This window comes from Corvus kubaryi, unplaced genomic scaffold (assembly GCF_017639235.1).
Source record: "Corvus kubaryi isolate FWS band 111438036 unplaced genomic scaffold, C.kubaryi_AGA036_p1.0 133, whole genome shotgun sequence".
NCBI lineage: Eukaryota > Metazoa > Chordata > Aves > Passeriformes > Corvidae > Corvus > Corvus kubaryi.
In genome coordinates, this window is record NW_024580667.1 from 27,456,038 (window position 1) to 27,471,476 (window position 15,439).

At 36.2% G+C, this 15,439-nt stretch overlaps 1 protein-coding gene across 3 annotated transcripts in view; it reads left to right on the top strand.

The window, feature by feature from the left end:
- REV1 (REV1 DNA directed polymerase) overlaps positions 1 to 15,439 on the top strand; it is a 56,195-nt gene that overhangs the window by 12,666 nt on the left and 28,090 nt on the right. For 2 of the 3 annotated variants that reach the window (XM_042040574.1, XM_042040584.1), the window contains exons 2-7: positions 1,933 to 1,999; positions 2,755 to 2,887; positions 4,611 to 4,779; positions 10,122 to 10,271; positions 12,317 to 13,029; positions 14,821 to 14,928. In XM_042040574.1, the coding sequence (XP_041896508.1) occupies positions 1,943 to 1,999; positions 2,755 to 2,887; positions 4,611 to 4,779; positions 10,122 to 10,271; positions 12,317 to 13,029; positions 14,821 to 14,928 (1,330 nt within the window). In that variant the 5' untranslated portion in view covers positions 1,933 to 1,942. The remainder of the gene's footprint in view (positions 1 to 1,932; positions 2,000 to 2,754; positions 2,888 to 4,610; positions 4,780 to 10,121; positions 10,272 to 12,316; positions 13,030 to 14,820; positions 14,929 to 15,439) is intronic. The other variant, XM_042040592.1, reaches the window with a different exon arrangement.

Here is a 15,439-nt window from a genome sequence, read left to right on the forward strand (position 1 = left end):
TTAGATACAGTCCAGACCACTAAAACTTAATTTCAGAAGGCCTGATGTCTTGGAAATAGGTCACTGGGTAAGAAATGCAGGTACCTAGAGAGAAAATACAGCAATCTGAGAAGGGGTTGCTTTGTTTTGGATGTTGGTTTAGAGCTCATCTCCTTGACATGTGATTGATCTTCATAACTGCACCTGCGATGATGTGTTTGTTGGTTGTGTATCAAGTAAGAGCAACTGTTAGAATAGAACCAGGTGCATCATGATCTTTCTGTGTTTGTAGGGGTCCTGAAGCATAAAACAGATGCTTGTCTTTTCAAGGTACCTGCTTTGACTGTAGTTCTGTGGTTGCCTGATTTGGCATATTTGCAGTAGTCCATGAAAATTATAGTACTTACAAAAACTTCTGCTTCAGCTGTGTCTTATTTTGCAATCAAACCTGCCTGCAGTCCAAGGTGGCTTAACTGGGTATCAGTGTGCCTGCTTGGTCCTCTAGGACAAAAGGGATTTAAGAGACAAAAGCTAGAACTCACTTTCAGCTAGGTTCATAAGAAACAGAATGTTAATACAATAAATGAGGCAGTAGTGCACTGCCAGAACAGTGCAGTAGAAGGCCTGGAAAGGAGAATGACCAGAATGTGTTGTCATCTCCATCCACAACTGTATGTGCTTTTTGATAAGCTGAAGGCTGAGTGAAGTTTCTGTGCTCTTGTTACTGGTTAATGCTGTGAATAGTCCAGAGACTCAAAAGCAGGCAAGAATGGAGAAAAAAACCAGGTGACTTCCTTCTGTGTATTTACTGTAGTTTTGCGTGGTTTTTAGGGAGGATAAAGGAATAGAAATAAAGTGTTGAATGAAACAGAAGACTTAAGACAGTCACTTTTTTTTAGTTTCAGAGTCTTGTCCTCATCCTTTGAGTTGATAGACCCAAAAGACTATTTTGTCTTTTTATTTAGGGAACTATTTTGGTTGGAAAGAGAGAGATGTAATAGCAGGCAGTGACCTCATGATCTTACTACATCATTAATCAATATTCTAAAATCAGTGTTGCAACAGCTATAGTAAATATGAATCACTTGGGTGCGGTGAACAGTTGGCCACAGTCCAAGCATTTCTTTTTCTATCCAAGAGTTCTGTTCTAGCCAACCAATAGCTCATCTGGGGACACGGGTGTGTGCAGCTCATGGTCCAGGGATAAGTGTCTTGCATAAAGGAAAACTGCAATTTGGCTGGTTGGGTTTATTTTTTTTATTTATTAAGCAGTGCAAACAAACAAAAAGCCCCAAAGAATCAAATCACAAACCTAACTATAGATCATACTAGGTCACTTAAACAGCTGGCTTTTCTCTGACCATAAGATCACCTTTGGTTTTTTGCTTTGATATGATATATTGCATTACAGCAACAAGTCCTTGGACGTTTTATAATCAGCTGTAAATCCATTGGTGAAATTAATCCAGTCTTTAATACCGGGAGGTGGTTGCCTGCATCACACCATGTCTATGGTATTATATAGGAAACAAAAGATTGTTCATGACCCGGACAATATTTTGCATGGATGTTAGCAGTTGTATTTAAGAAGCTTTTATTATTCCTCTTTTTTATAGGAGGTGTATGAAGAACAGAAAGAATTTAATAAATTATAATGGACAGTGAACATTGTATGGAGTTTTTTATGTTCAGGGTGAATAAAGCAAAATGTGCATGTGTGGTTTTTGATACATAGCAGGAACCACAGTATGCATTACTACAAAACTGAGGAACCCAGGTTTTTATGCAGTTTTGCATTTCTAGATTGGCTGTGAAACTCAAATACTTCAGTGAAGTTGGTTGAAAAAATTAGTCTTTGTGATAATCTGTAAATGGCCTGGAGTGCCATCATTGAAATGCCACTGATGATAGTGCTAAACATTTAATTGATCAAGCATTGTTCTTCCTATGCAGAAGCTTCAGTATGAGGCGGGGTGGATGGCGGAAACGAGCTGCCGATGGCGATGGATGGGGAATATGGGTATGTTCAAAACCTAGTAGTTTTTTTTTTAAAGAGGTAAATAGCACTGTGGTTAAAAAGGGGTTACAGTTTTGTGATACATGCTAAAGGGGTGCTATAAACCCTTTTACTTTATTTGAAAACACATAATTAAGTTCGAAAGAAAGTTTTTAATTACCAGGTTTTGAAGTCTGTGTTCACAACAATCACTAAATTTCATTATTAATAAGTGCAGACCCTTGAATAGCTTTAAATCACCATTTAAAAAATAAACTAAGTAATTTGAAAGCTATTTATGCTTGTCTCCACCACGTTCTGTAGTTGGACGAACAGTAACTGAGGCACCTAATTTACATAGATGTTTAGAATACTACTGTCTCATGTATATTTAAGAACTGAAGATACATGGAACCACATTGTTTTGTTAGGCAATGAGCCATCAATTTAGCACCCAAATTTGCATCATCCCATTCTTTCTTCTTTTTATTCTATAAGAATTTTTATATATATAGAATCGTTTCCTATAAGAAAAAAGAAATATGAAATAACTCCTGCCATGTTGGTAACAAGATGCAGTTATCTTGTAGATAAGAGTTTATGGTGGAGCATTTGCTGTTTTTCATTTGAAAAAAGAATGTCTTTTGTGTGTCAACCAAATTCAGTTTGGAGGAATGTTGCTTACCTTTCCAGTCTTAAAACTGACCAGTTTCTCTATGTAAACATTAGGAAATAAGACTGGCATCATGGGTTGTGTTTTGTTTTAATTTGAAAACTAGGGTGGGTATATGTCAGCAAAAGTTAAGAAACTGGAGGATCAGTTCCGGTCAGATTCAGCCATACAACAACAGAGGGATGGAACTTCATCAAGTATCTTTAGTGGAGTCGCCATCTACGTCAATGGCTTGACAGGTGAACCTTTATTTTTTTAAGGATCTGTTTTGTGTTGTTCTCATGTTTACCATCCTGAGTAGAGGTAACTGTAAAACACATGAATTTGCAACTAAGTAAATACATGACAATTACTGTGTGTGTTTTTTATTTTCCATTGTTTTTAATGATTAAGGTTTTCAATAAAAAATCAGATTTACATTCCGAATATAAATATTGCTTTACTATATCATTTACATGAGATAACTTGTAGAAATAGGAGAAGATCTTTCCATATTTCTGTGATCTTATTATATGAAATGAAACCTTTTAATATCTTCCATCCTCCTACACTTACTAAAGTTTTAATTTCTCAAATTAGTGATGGTTAGATTGTATGCTTAAATTTATGTTTGGGAGAATACATCAAGGTTTCCTTGCTCAGAGTGGCATAATGTGTGAGACAGAACCTACTAATAGTGGAAGGAGGAACAAGAGAAGAGGTAAGACATTTATGCATTGTAGGGACCATCTGTGATGGGCTGATAGGGCATGTTAGCTGGAGTAAGGTTTTTTATTTACCATGCTTATGTTCATACATCTATTTACTTCATAAAGCAGCTAAATAACCTTTTGGAAACTCCCCAGAAGCCTTTTTGAGGGATCTATGCCAGGAATGTTGTGATTATTATGTAACGGATCCATAGCACTTCTGTGAGATAGATTAGTGCTGGTTTAAGCACAGGGCTCAGACGGATTGGAAAAGGTAAGGTGGATATGTCAAACTATTAATACATCTGGACTGGTTTTTTAATGCAGGCACTTTCTTTAGTGAGAATCCAACATTTGTGTATTCTTCAAGCTGCTAGTCCCCAAACAGAGCTCTAGAAGATGGTTGTCCAAAAGGCTGGAGTAGGAAGGCTAACACTTGGAAAAAGTGTGTGCTATTTTTAGTTAGAAGTTAGAGGTATAATGGAGTGTTAGACGTATTTTGAGAGTTGACAGGAAGGAATTGTAACTGTATCCTTTAAAATTTTTTTTGTCCTTCTTGTATTGTTCATATTTTTTTTGTAAAGTATCTTGTGCTAGATTCGGTATTCAGACATTGTGTTAGTGCTGACCCAAATCTTTTGGTGCCTGTGCGACACCACTGCAAGTGTTTTCCGAAGCTAACACTTTTTTCTGGTTTGTCCCCACCTCTGCTTGCAAAATAAGTACTCTTTTTAACACAATTGAGGAGATCAGAGAAGTTGTTAGCTTTTATGGTATTCTTTGTTCCTTCTCATGACTCACGAATAACCTGGTAAGGAAGGAATGAGTTAACTGCTTGTAGGAGTTCTGTGCTGTTGCTAAACCCTTTTGATATTATTTTCTGTTGCTTCTGGGTATATACTATTCTCCCAAACTCTGGTGAAAAGATAAGCTAATTTTGTATTATGTTGATGTAAAGCGTTTTTTGATATAGTTTAACATTACATCTACTTGAGTATTTTTTTCCTGCCCTCCACCATACATATTGTGGGAAGATCCTCTATAACAAGTAGAATATTCACATTTCGAATCAAGTGTTTTCAAAAACAGTTTTCTGCATTTCTTGCAAAATGTTTTTCTGATTTGTTCTTTGAAGAACTTGTAAGTTTTTTTCAGGGATAAAGCAATGGTTTGCACTCTTTCTGATCATGGCATCATATTTATCAATTAAAGGTATTTTTCTTACTGTATTTGCTGACACTAAACAGGAATATTTCTGGTTTTAATTTTATAGATCCCTCAGCTGATGAATTAAGACGGCTGATGATGTTACATGGAGGCCAATACCATGTGTACTATTCCAGATCAAAAACAACTCACATTATTGCCACCAATCTTCCAAATGCCAAGATAAAAGAACTGAAAGGAGAAAAAGTAGTTCGGCCAGAGTGGATCATGGAAAGGTAAGTTTAGGTCTACTGAATTTGGAGATTTCTCCTTTTGGGGAAAAAAAGGCCATGAAAAATCTGGAGAGAAAAAAAAATTAAAAGATTGCATTTTGAGATTATGATTTAGCTTAAAATAAATAAGTCATGGAATAGCTGAGTAGAAATACCACTGTTATATTGAAGATTTGCCTTCTCTAGGGATTGTTCCTTCTGAAACTTCACCAAGACCATTCAGAAAGTTTCAGGCATATTAGGAAACTGAACATTATTCTGTTACTTTCATTGAATATCTAACCAGTTGACCAGACTTCATCTCAGGATGTTAAATAACTACTATGTGATTGTTTTTAAAATGCCTGCCTTGTGTATTGCATATGTTTCATGTCATCGGTATACAAAGAAAGATGTCAATTGAAAAGTGTTCTCATAAAATTGGAACTAATCCATCTAAACATCTATTGTGTTGTGACTTTGTAAGAAAATAATAAAAACAAAAGGGGGAAAAAAAAGTCCACATTTTATTTACAAAGAATTTATGTTCTTTGGTTTCTCCATGCCCTGGAATATACAGAATTCACTGAAATTGTTCTTAGGTCCTTGATAAAGATGATAGCCAAGCTCAGAGCAGTTAATGTGGCTTGCATTTATCTCTTCCATCATCCCTGTGTTTAAGCACTTGGAAAACTGATGGTAGGTGTGGTTTTATTTGAAAGATGTGGCTTTTTTTTACTGGCACCATTAAATCTTGTTGTGATATTGACCAAGATGGAAAAACCAGTTTGTATACATTCAGTAGAGACCTGATGGAATCTGATGTATGAAATCTCTTAATTTTTTTCTTCTAATGTCTTGTGTTTGGGTTCTGCATCCTACTTCTGAAAGGTTATACTGTAGAATAAGTCAAAAGAACTGAGTATAGACAGATACATGAGTTTGAGCACAAAGAAATGGGGAATTCACTGTCTCAGCACAACAGGGTTCATATCAGAATCTACAGTAGAAGCTGATTTCACAACCACCTCTCTTTTCTTTCCCTTCTTCTTAACAATATTAAAGAATACTCAGTGATTAAATAATCCATCTCTGTATATGGAATACCAAATTACATTCTCAGTAGATCAGTTGGTGAAAATCAGTGTAGATGTAGAGTCTCCAGTTTCATAGAATTGGAAGGGACCTTAAAGATCATCTGGTTCCAACCTCCTTGCTATGGACTAGGTCACCTTCCACTGGACCAGGTTGCTCAAAGCCTCATCTGTCTGGGGATGGGGCATCCACAGCTTCTCTGAGCAACCTGTTCCAGTGCCTCACCATCCTCACAGTAAAGACTTTTTTTCTAATACCTAATCAAAACCTACCCTCTTTCAGCTTCGAGTTATTCCTCCTTGTCCTGTCACTACGCACCCTTGTAAAAAGCCCCTGTCCCATTTTCTTGTAGGCAATATGATGGGTTTGTAATTTTTTCCGTTTGGTTAAGAATCTCCCCTAAAATGTTGCTGTCACAAACTGCTGGTAAAAGAGTGTTGTTAGATCTTTGGTCTTGTCACACCCAAGGTTGCAAAATGAAGAAGTCGTTTGTCTGTGGACCTTTGATTTGTTTCTTATGTGCATATATTATGATTTAGTCCTTAATTACATGATCACATGCCATCTTTTTTCACTGTGGCACCTGCCACATTCTGTGCACAGAAAAGATTGAGTTCAGGTTGCAGACTGCTAGTACAGTGATTTGGCTTTTGCTTCTTGTCTCCATAACCCTGTTCCTTACTTTCCTGCATGTGACTCAAATTCTTTGCTGGTAATGAAATGAATAATTAATTCCTGTCTTTTATTGGTGCTTATCACCATCTGTCTTGCTTTCCAAAGATTAATGAACATAACATGGCACCATTACAATGGCTATTATTTAATTTTTTTTTTTTTTTTGAGAGCCACCAAAAATACATTAAAGTAAAACACCAGAAATGTTCATAATTTGGAATATGCCATGGAAACTATATAAGATCCTGTGGAGCTACTTGCATAAGGATCGTAAGGCATATGTAGAACTTCATTGCTGCATTAAAAGGTTTGCATATTCTGAACTATGGTCTAAAGTCAGACTCTTATAAACCTGTTGTTAAACGCAAGTAGCTCTAGAATTTTGGTTTAATTAGCATCCCAAAGAGATCCTGTGTAACAGTAGTTGCAAAATCCAGTTTCCAGTGTAGTAGTGTGGTTGCTGTAGTGACAAAATCATTCTTTCTGCATGCCCCTTATTGTGTGTTTTTGCTGCCTCTCCATTTTTGCAATAAATGAAGAGGATTACAGGCAGGCCTCCTTCCTAAATCAATATTCCTTTATTTGAAAAATACACCACACCATTATGTAGCTTGGAAAGGTTGTTGTGCAGTGAAAGCCAAATTTAGGTGATCTGAGAGCTTGACTTCCAAATTTAAATATTCTTTTAACATTATTTGACATTTATAATAAAACCACTTTTCAGAGACTGAGGATAACTGCCATGAAGTACCAGTAGAATTTGTAGATTCCTTATTTTGATTTTCAAATTAGGTGAATATTTTTCCTAAAGAACTGTGTTAATCTAACCCAAATGTGAGTAAAAAAGTTTAAAATAATTAAAAAAAAAATCTTGGTCTGGTATGACACCTGGTTTTCTCATGAGGATTCTGAATGCAAAAGAGAGGATTAGGTATCATTTGCCATGACTGCAGTAGTGCTTTCGGCACAGTCCCCTGCTGCATTATTGAAGACGAGTTGGGGAGATATGAATTGGATAGTGGGCTGCTGGCTGAGGGAAGTACTGGCCCAACTACCTTGGTCACCACAGTGGTCAGCAGTTCAGAGTCAAACTAGCAAATGGCCACAAGGGGCATTTCTGAAGGGTTCATACTGGGTCAGATGTTTAATGTCTTCACTAGTAACATGGACATTGGTGATGCAATGGACAGTAGCTTCAGTGAGTTTGTGGATGACTTAAAAGGGAACAGTTGATATACTGGAAAGCAGGGTTTCCCTTTAGAGAGCATCAACAAACTGTAGGAATGGGATGGCAGAAACTTAATGAAATTCAACAAAGCAAAATGCAGAGTCCTGAGCATAAGACAGAATTAATTCCATGCAACCAAGCAGGCTAGGAACTCACTGGCTAGGAGACATGCTTGTAATCCACCAGGACCCTCAAGTCTTACCCTAAAAGGTAACCATGAAGCAGCAGTTGTGGCCTTGTGGAGATAAAGGCTAGCAGCATATACTGGGTTGCATTAGCAAGACCACAGTCCAGATCAAGGCAAGTTACTCTTCCAATTGGTTCAACAGTTCTGAAGTTAAATCTGGAGTTGTGTGTCAGATTTTGGGCTTTTCAGTGAAAGAAATACTGATAACTGCAGTGAATTCGGAGGAGTACCACCAATATGAGCATGTGATATATAACTAGAGACTGAGGAATCTGGTTCTGTTCTGCTTGGAGAGAAGACTAGGAGCGGGGGTCTAATCGTTGTCTTTCATTACCTGTATGGAGGTTACGGGGGGCGTGGAGCCAGATTTTTTTCAAGATGTACAGCAAGACGACAAGAGGCAATAGTCACAAGTTGCAGTGAAGAAAAGTTTGACTATAAGAAAAAGATTTTTCGCAATAAAAGAGAGTAAGCAGTGAAACAGCTGCCTAGAGATGGTTGTGGAAATTCTGTCTTTGGAGATACTGAAAATTTGAGTGGACTTAATCCTCAGCAACCTGATCTGACTTCAAAGATAATGCTTTGATCAGTGCTTAGACTAGAGACCTCCAGAGGTCCTTTCCAACCTAATTTTTTTAGTGATTATGAATTCTGTGACACAGGAAAGGTGGCATGGGGAAAGATGTTGAATGATGCATCTGAACTAGGATTCCTACTGCTGCATCTTAACACAGTTTGGAAAAAAGCAACTGTTTGTTGATCTAGTAATGCAGCTAGTCCAGTAGCGAAAACGTTGAAGTTGTGAACAGGTTCTTAAATAAATGTGGGTTTTTTTAATCATCTTGAAATTTCAGCAATTACCCTGAAATATTACCAAGGTGGTTCTGTACCTAGGTTCACACAGTTTTATATGAAACAGTCTAATCAGGCATTGTAAAAACTTAGTTGCTGTGTCACCACTTGTTGTACAAGAAAGCTTTGGAACTCTCCCAGGTGTGTTTTTAACTGTTTGGCAATGTTTAATGCAAATTATGTTCCTTTATGAATTATATATATTCATGTATCAAACACTATTTAATTGATATGTTTTTGGGGCTGTTTTACTATCCCATTTCCTTAGAAACCTTACCAGGTATATGAATATGCTTAACTAGTTTTAATTTATCTAATTGGGAAATGTGATCTCCTGCTATATTCTTGCTAATTGCAGCCAGAAAGCTCCTAAGGGCTTTTGTTCTACTGTCCAGCTCCCTGGACAGTAGTACAGATTCAAGCAAGAGAAAGCATCTGGGTGTTGAAGGAAAAACACTGAACTAAATTAGCTTTAAAATTTGACTCCAGTTCTATCCTCAAAACTAAATACTAATACTAACCTGCTTTGATATGGGAGAGCTTTCTCTGCTGGAAGAAGTCCCAGCATCTCTGACCCAGTGTTGAATATGAAGAATTGTGTACAAAGAAGAGGTGAGGTATAGGCTTGAAAGGCTGTTACCTCTACTGCCAGCAACAGGTGTTGGGGTGGAGAGATGAAATCATCCTGTGGTATATTTTTGACATGATTTCACTTCCGAGTGTGTGGCTTCCCTAAGGAATTTAGCAGTTTCTCAAGTATAATTGCAGTTTCAGTGGAAGAAGTAAGAGAAGAGGTAGATGCATTGGAGCACAGTAGGATATAACTGGAATGATTGCTGTAGATACATATGGAAGGTCTGTTTGGAAATTATTCTTCTGTTTAGCTTGCCTCAGTGATTTTTTTACAAGAAGGGGTAATTAGCCTTGCAGAAGGGAAAAAGTAGTTAATTTTTAATAGTGAACCACATCTTAGCTGACCTCTTTCAAATTCTACCCTAATTTGTTCCATGTTGAAGAGCTCAGTTAGCATTTTTCAGGTAGAATAACCTGAAAAGTCACCAAGGGTTTTTTGACTGTTTTATTTAAATTAAATATTTGGGGTTTGTGTGTATCAGTTGGAAAGAGAAATGGATATAAACAACTGACCAACACATCTTTGCAAATATCTGTTGTTGTACGAGTCACCACATCACAAATTACTTTTCAGTTCAATCCAGTTAGAGAAAGGGGTTGTGGAAGGAACTACAAGTACATAATAGGGTTTGGAGTTTTTTTAGCATAGAAGGTTGGGATTTTTTTTTAATTTCTTTCCTTTTTTTTTTTTTTCAGCATTAAAGCTGGACGTCTCCTTTCACACATTCCATATCAGCTTTACACCAAGCAGTCAAGTGTTCAGAAAGGTCTCAACTTTAACAGCATATGCAAACCTGAAGATGCTGTGCCAGGTCCAAGCAATATCGCTAAAGATCTCAACAGGGTGTAAGTGTTTCTGGTTTTGTAATGCAGATGCTCATCATTCACCAATAATGGGTTTGCATTTGTAAATATGTAGCATTTTTGAAGTTAATTTCAGCAAGCTCTGAGGCGCTGAAATTTAAACGTAAAGTATAGCTGTATAAATACTTGAGGACAGAACTCAGTTACCTTGACTCCAAGCTTTGTCTCTCTCTAGTCTTTGGACCACAGTTTGCTTGATAATATTACCTAGGAGTCCTAGAATGTAATATATCTGTGTGGAAGCAACAGGCATGCATTAAAGGATTCTGACTGGTGATACTGAAAAGCAGGTCTTTATTTCAAAAATACAAAGCTGGTGACTACTTTTGCTAGAGGTGCCTAGGAATGAATATAAATGCATACTAGTTGTTAATCTCTTTCTTTAGCCTCTTAAAAAAAAAAGTCACAGCATACATTATGTATGCTAACACCAAGGTTTAAGTCACGCTTGAGAGAGAAGATGGATTAAAAAATGAAATTACAATATAAAAAAAATATCCTAAGAGACCTAAGACCTTGAGAAGAGACTTGAAGAGAAAGCACCAGTGAAACTTTTTAACTGGCAGAGGAATTGGAATTTGGAAAGAAACATTCCACTTGAACTCTTCTATAGATTTTTTTTAAAATAAGAAGATTCCTGCATCTTTTTCAGAAGTTTGTTTGTTTGTTCTTTATAGGCAAGAATAATATTATAGAATTTTTTTAGGTTGGAAAAGATATCTGAATGTCATCTGGTTCAACACTACTACTCAAACGGGGCCAAGGATACTGTGCAAGATACTGTACTTTCTGATCTGTACTGGTGATCTGAGTTCTTCCACAGTCTGCTGATTTTTGTAAAATCCAGACATGCATACTGCTGAGGAGGCATCACTACATGAGTGGGATTTGTCTACATTTAGGAAAAATAAAACCAGTCCCACAAAATTAATATCTTAAGCAGTATTTCATACTCATATTTTAAACAGTGAGTGGTACAATCACCATCACCTCTTACTATTGCATTGTTAAAGGTTTTTAAATAAGAAGAATATTCAGACTTCCCAAAATCTCAATGTAGTCTGGAAAACATGACTTCAAAAGCCTCCCTATCCACTAAGTATGTACCACTGAATATACCATTTTCAACCAACAGCTCTTCAAAAATACTTTGTTTACTGTAAGTTATGTTTGTGATAATCTTAACCAAATTGTTGTCATGCATAATTGGCTTTCTGGTTTCAGTGGCATACTGAATAGCTAATTATTTCCCACTTTTTTTTTGTGTACTTAAATTGCTAGCTTTGGGAGTTGGGAGTGAGAGTTTGGTTTGTTTCAGTAGATCAATAATATGTAGAACTCTTGAAGACTTTGGTTTTAATTTCCAAAGTTAATTTTTTGAATGAAAGCTTTGTGCTAGCCCACTTGTGGCAATATATTTTGGTTTATATGCTTAAAAGCTGAAAAGTAGTTTGTTTGTGGTTTTTATCAAAGCTAAGTATACATTTGATTTTTAGAGCTTGAACAGATTTTTTCGTTGAGAAAAAATAAATCTAACACATTAATCTAAAATAATTTTCTAAAAAAGTAGTTCTCCATGTATACATTGTCTTTCCTTTTTGTTTGTTTGTAACTAGTTAAGGAAAACCATGTCTCTTGATAAAAGGACATCTCCTTCTGATGGTTTGCATATTCCTGCAACATTCATGCTGTCTATGACAGTACAGTTCTATTAACAAATAAATAATTATTCTAATTCAGTTGAAGACTGCCTGCCAGGTTAAAGATCTTGGAAATAGCTTTTCTAATGTGAGCATGGTCACTCCCATGTAAACTCCTAGTTAATAATACATAGAATCTGTAAAATCTTTGGTATGGCTTTGTATTTGGTGCCATTGAGAGGATCTGGCTCAGAATTTGAGGTAATTGTCTTGAGAATGTAACTGAAGTATATATTGAGAACAATTAGGAAGAAAAAGCTTGAAATTACCTGTAAATGTGCCTTTATTTAGTAAAGATATGGTATTTAATTATTGTATCTGTTTCAGAAATCATATTAAAAAGTGTGAAATGGAAAATGAAATCACACCCAATGGGATAAGCAGCTGGAATGAAGAAGAGGAAGAAGAAAGTGGCAATATTGGATTTACAGAGCTGGAGGAGATTTTTCCCATACGGAAACAAAATGGGATTCAGTCTCATAAAGACAGCACTGCCCTTTTTAATGGACACGCTCACACTTCTACCAGTGCCTTAAAGACACAGGATTGCTTGGTGCCCTCCGGCAACGGTGTTGCAGGCAGGTTCTCTCCAGGCCCTGTGCAGGAGGAGGGGAAGACTGACAAAGGCATGGTTGACTTTAGAGACTGCACAGTGCAGCAGTTGCAGCAAAGCAACAAAAATACAGACTTTTTGTGGAGTCCACACAGGACTACGAGTAACTCATCCTCATCTTCATTTTTGCACAGTAATGCTAAAATAAATGGTGCTCACCACTCAACTGTTCAGGGGCCTTCAAGCACAAAAAGCACTTCTGTACCTGCTCCTAGCAAGGCAGCTTCCTTACCTGTGTCCAAACCTTCAGATTGTAGTTTTATTTCTGACTTTTATTCACGTTCAAGACTGCATCATATATCAACATGGAAGTGTGAATTGACAGAGTTTGTCAACAGCCTGCAGAGAAAAAACAGCGGTGTCTTTCCAGGAAGGGAAAAATTAAAAAAATGGAAAGCAGGCAGGTCTGCACTTAAAACTGACACAGGTAGATACTTATTTAAGAAGGTTTATGTTAAGAAGATGCCTTATATCTTTGTACATTAAATGTCCAAATGAGGCTACATAGTTTAGTATTGAATATTCATATTATAGTCAGACTATCTGGAAAAACTTGATGACTTTGATGCAGTGAACACTAATGGATGCAACTGCTTTTGGCTTTGTTTGGGGTTTTTTTTACTTAAAATGTTACTTAATGTGATACTCTGGTCTATATTCAATTCCTCGTTGTAGAAATAGTATTCCTGACTTTACCAAGATATATGGATTGATAAGGGAGAAAAGTACTATGTATATCTAAATACACAAGTCTGTAGTTGCTGTGTGAAAATCCACAGGGGAAAAAAGGAGAAGAAAAAATCATACTGTTCAGCATGAGCATTTAAAAGATGAGTAACATTTGGATGTGAGTTAAAATCTAAATCTTTTTTGTTAGTAAGAGTTTTACATAGCTCTGAGTCTGTTAAAGTGGGTAGTAGTGTCATATGAGACTTTTGAACCTGGCTTGAAGAGAAAATACTTATGTCGTTGCATCAAGGGCCAAAGTGGAAAAAATGTATAATTCATGAGAGTCAAAGTGTCACAGATAAAATATTTTGCATCTTTAGAATCTCTGGTTTACAGTCTCATTAAATTAAAAGGTTAGCTCTGTACCGTTAAAGAGATTCTGACTCCTGTGCTGTAAAATTATTCACTTGTAATCATAAAATATGCTTGATGAGAAATTGCCACATCAAAAAAATTGTTAGGTAATAAATTAACTGATTCTGTGTTTGTGTTAGGAAACACCAGTTATCAAATGTGTTAGCTTATGAACTACTTAATGTGTATTTTTTTAAATCAAAATGTGGTATAAGCTAATATATTTTTATTTTCTCTTTGATTTGGCCTAGCGTATTCCAATAGTTAATGCCTATGATTCAGTTGGCAAGTAGCAGCTCCTTAACTTGATCGCTTGGTTTGTAAATATGCCCATTATAAGACAGTCCTTATTTTTCAAAGAATGAGTTCAAATTGTAAATTATAAAACCAAGAGTATATTTTTCTGATTACTCAGTAATTAACTCAGATGTTAAGTGGAACAGTTCACTTGATGTATTGAAGTATTTTTTCACTGTTACACTTTATGCATTGTTCAAATTAATTTCTTTTTTTGATTGCCACCTTTGGTAGGTCAGCAACATAGACATGCAGACTTGAACTTCTAGAAAGTATTTGTAGTGTTTGAGGCATGTGTGTTTTTCAGTGAGGAGTTGTCTTGCTCATCTTTGCTGAATGTTTGCATGCATGTAAGTACAGCAATGACAAAATCCAGTTGCATGGGATTTTTAAAACTAATTATGGTGTGTTTCATGAGGCATAATGGTAGTTCTTAGTGGAGCTAAACTTAACATTTTTATCTTTTGAAACAGTCTTCTGATCGATGAACGAAAAGGAATAAAATTCTGTTCCTGATTCAGTGTTAATGTAGTGAAATTAAGATCCAGCGCCAACAACATGCATTAATCTCCTTGGATTTGGAGAACTTGTTAGGTAGAAGGTGTTAATCATGAGAAAATAAAAAATAGAAACTCTGAAGTTAATTCATTGTTCAGGCTGTTTGTCTGCTGCTTATGTTTGCATTTCTCAGAGTAAATACCTTCTTGATGAGAGGAACCAAAATATTTATGGTTTAGAGGTGGTAAAAACTTGATAATAGACCTTGATGACTACTGTGAGTAGTACCAAAGTGTATAAATTAGGGTTCAAGTTTTCTATTGATGTATCTTCATACTAGGTAATGTGTCTGTTGCGAGCTCAGCCAAGCCACAGAGCTGTATAATGCACGTGGATATGGATTGCTTCTTTGTGTCTGTGGCTATCCGAAATAGACCAGATCTCAAAGGTCAGTATTTAAGTCTGTATGTTACAGTTTACTCAGTTAAGCCTTTTAAAAACCAGACTTACACAATTATAAAATTAATTTGGTACATCAGTCTTTTTTCGTGCATCTTCAGTAGTTAGACCGTGCAACTTTCATATTCCTGTTTAGTTTCTCAGAATCCAAAAGCAAGTGGAAGAGAGAACTGGAATTCTTCTTGCTATCCCCTTTCAGTATTTAAAGTAAGAAGAGAGAAGTAAAATCTGTAGTAACTATTCTCTGTGTCATTGTACATAATCTTACTGAGATTTTACTCTACCATATTAGAAATCAAAAATCAAATTTTGGTTGTACTAAAAGTGGGGTTTGGGCACTGTCTGTTAAAAAGAAAAGAAAAGAAAATGGGATATTCTAATAATCCTTCTGTTTAAGAAGCTTTGTTTAACTAGAAAAGTGGAAAGGTCAAGGCTGAGAATTAATTGTCTCTGCCTGATGCATATTTTTCAAGAGAAATTTGCTTCTTATTTCCTTCCTC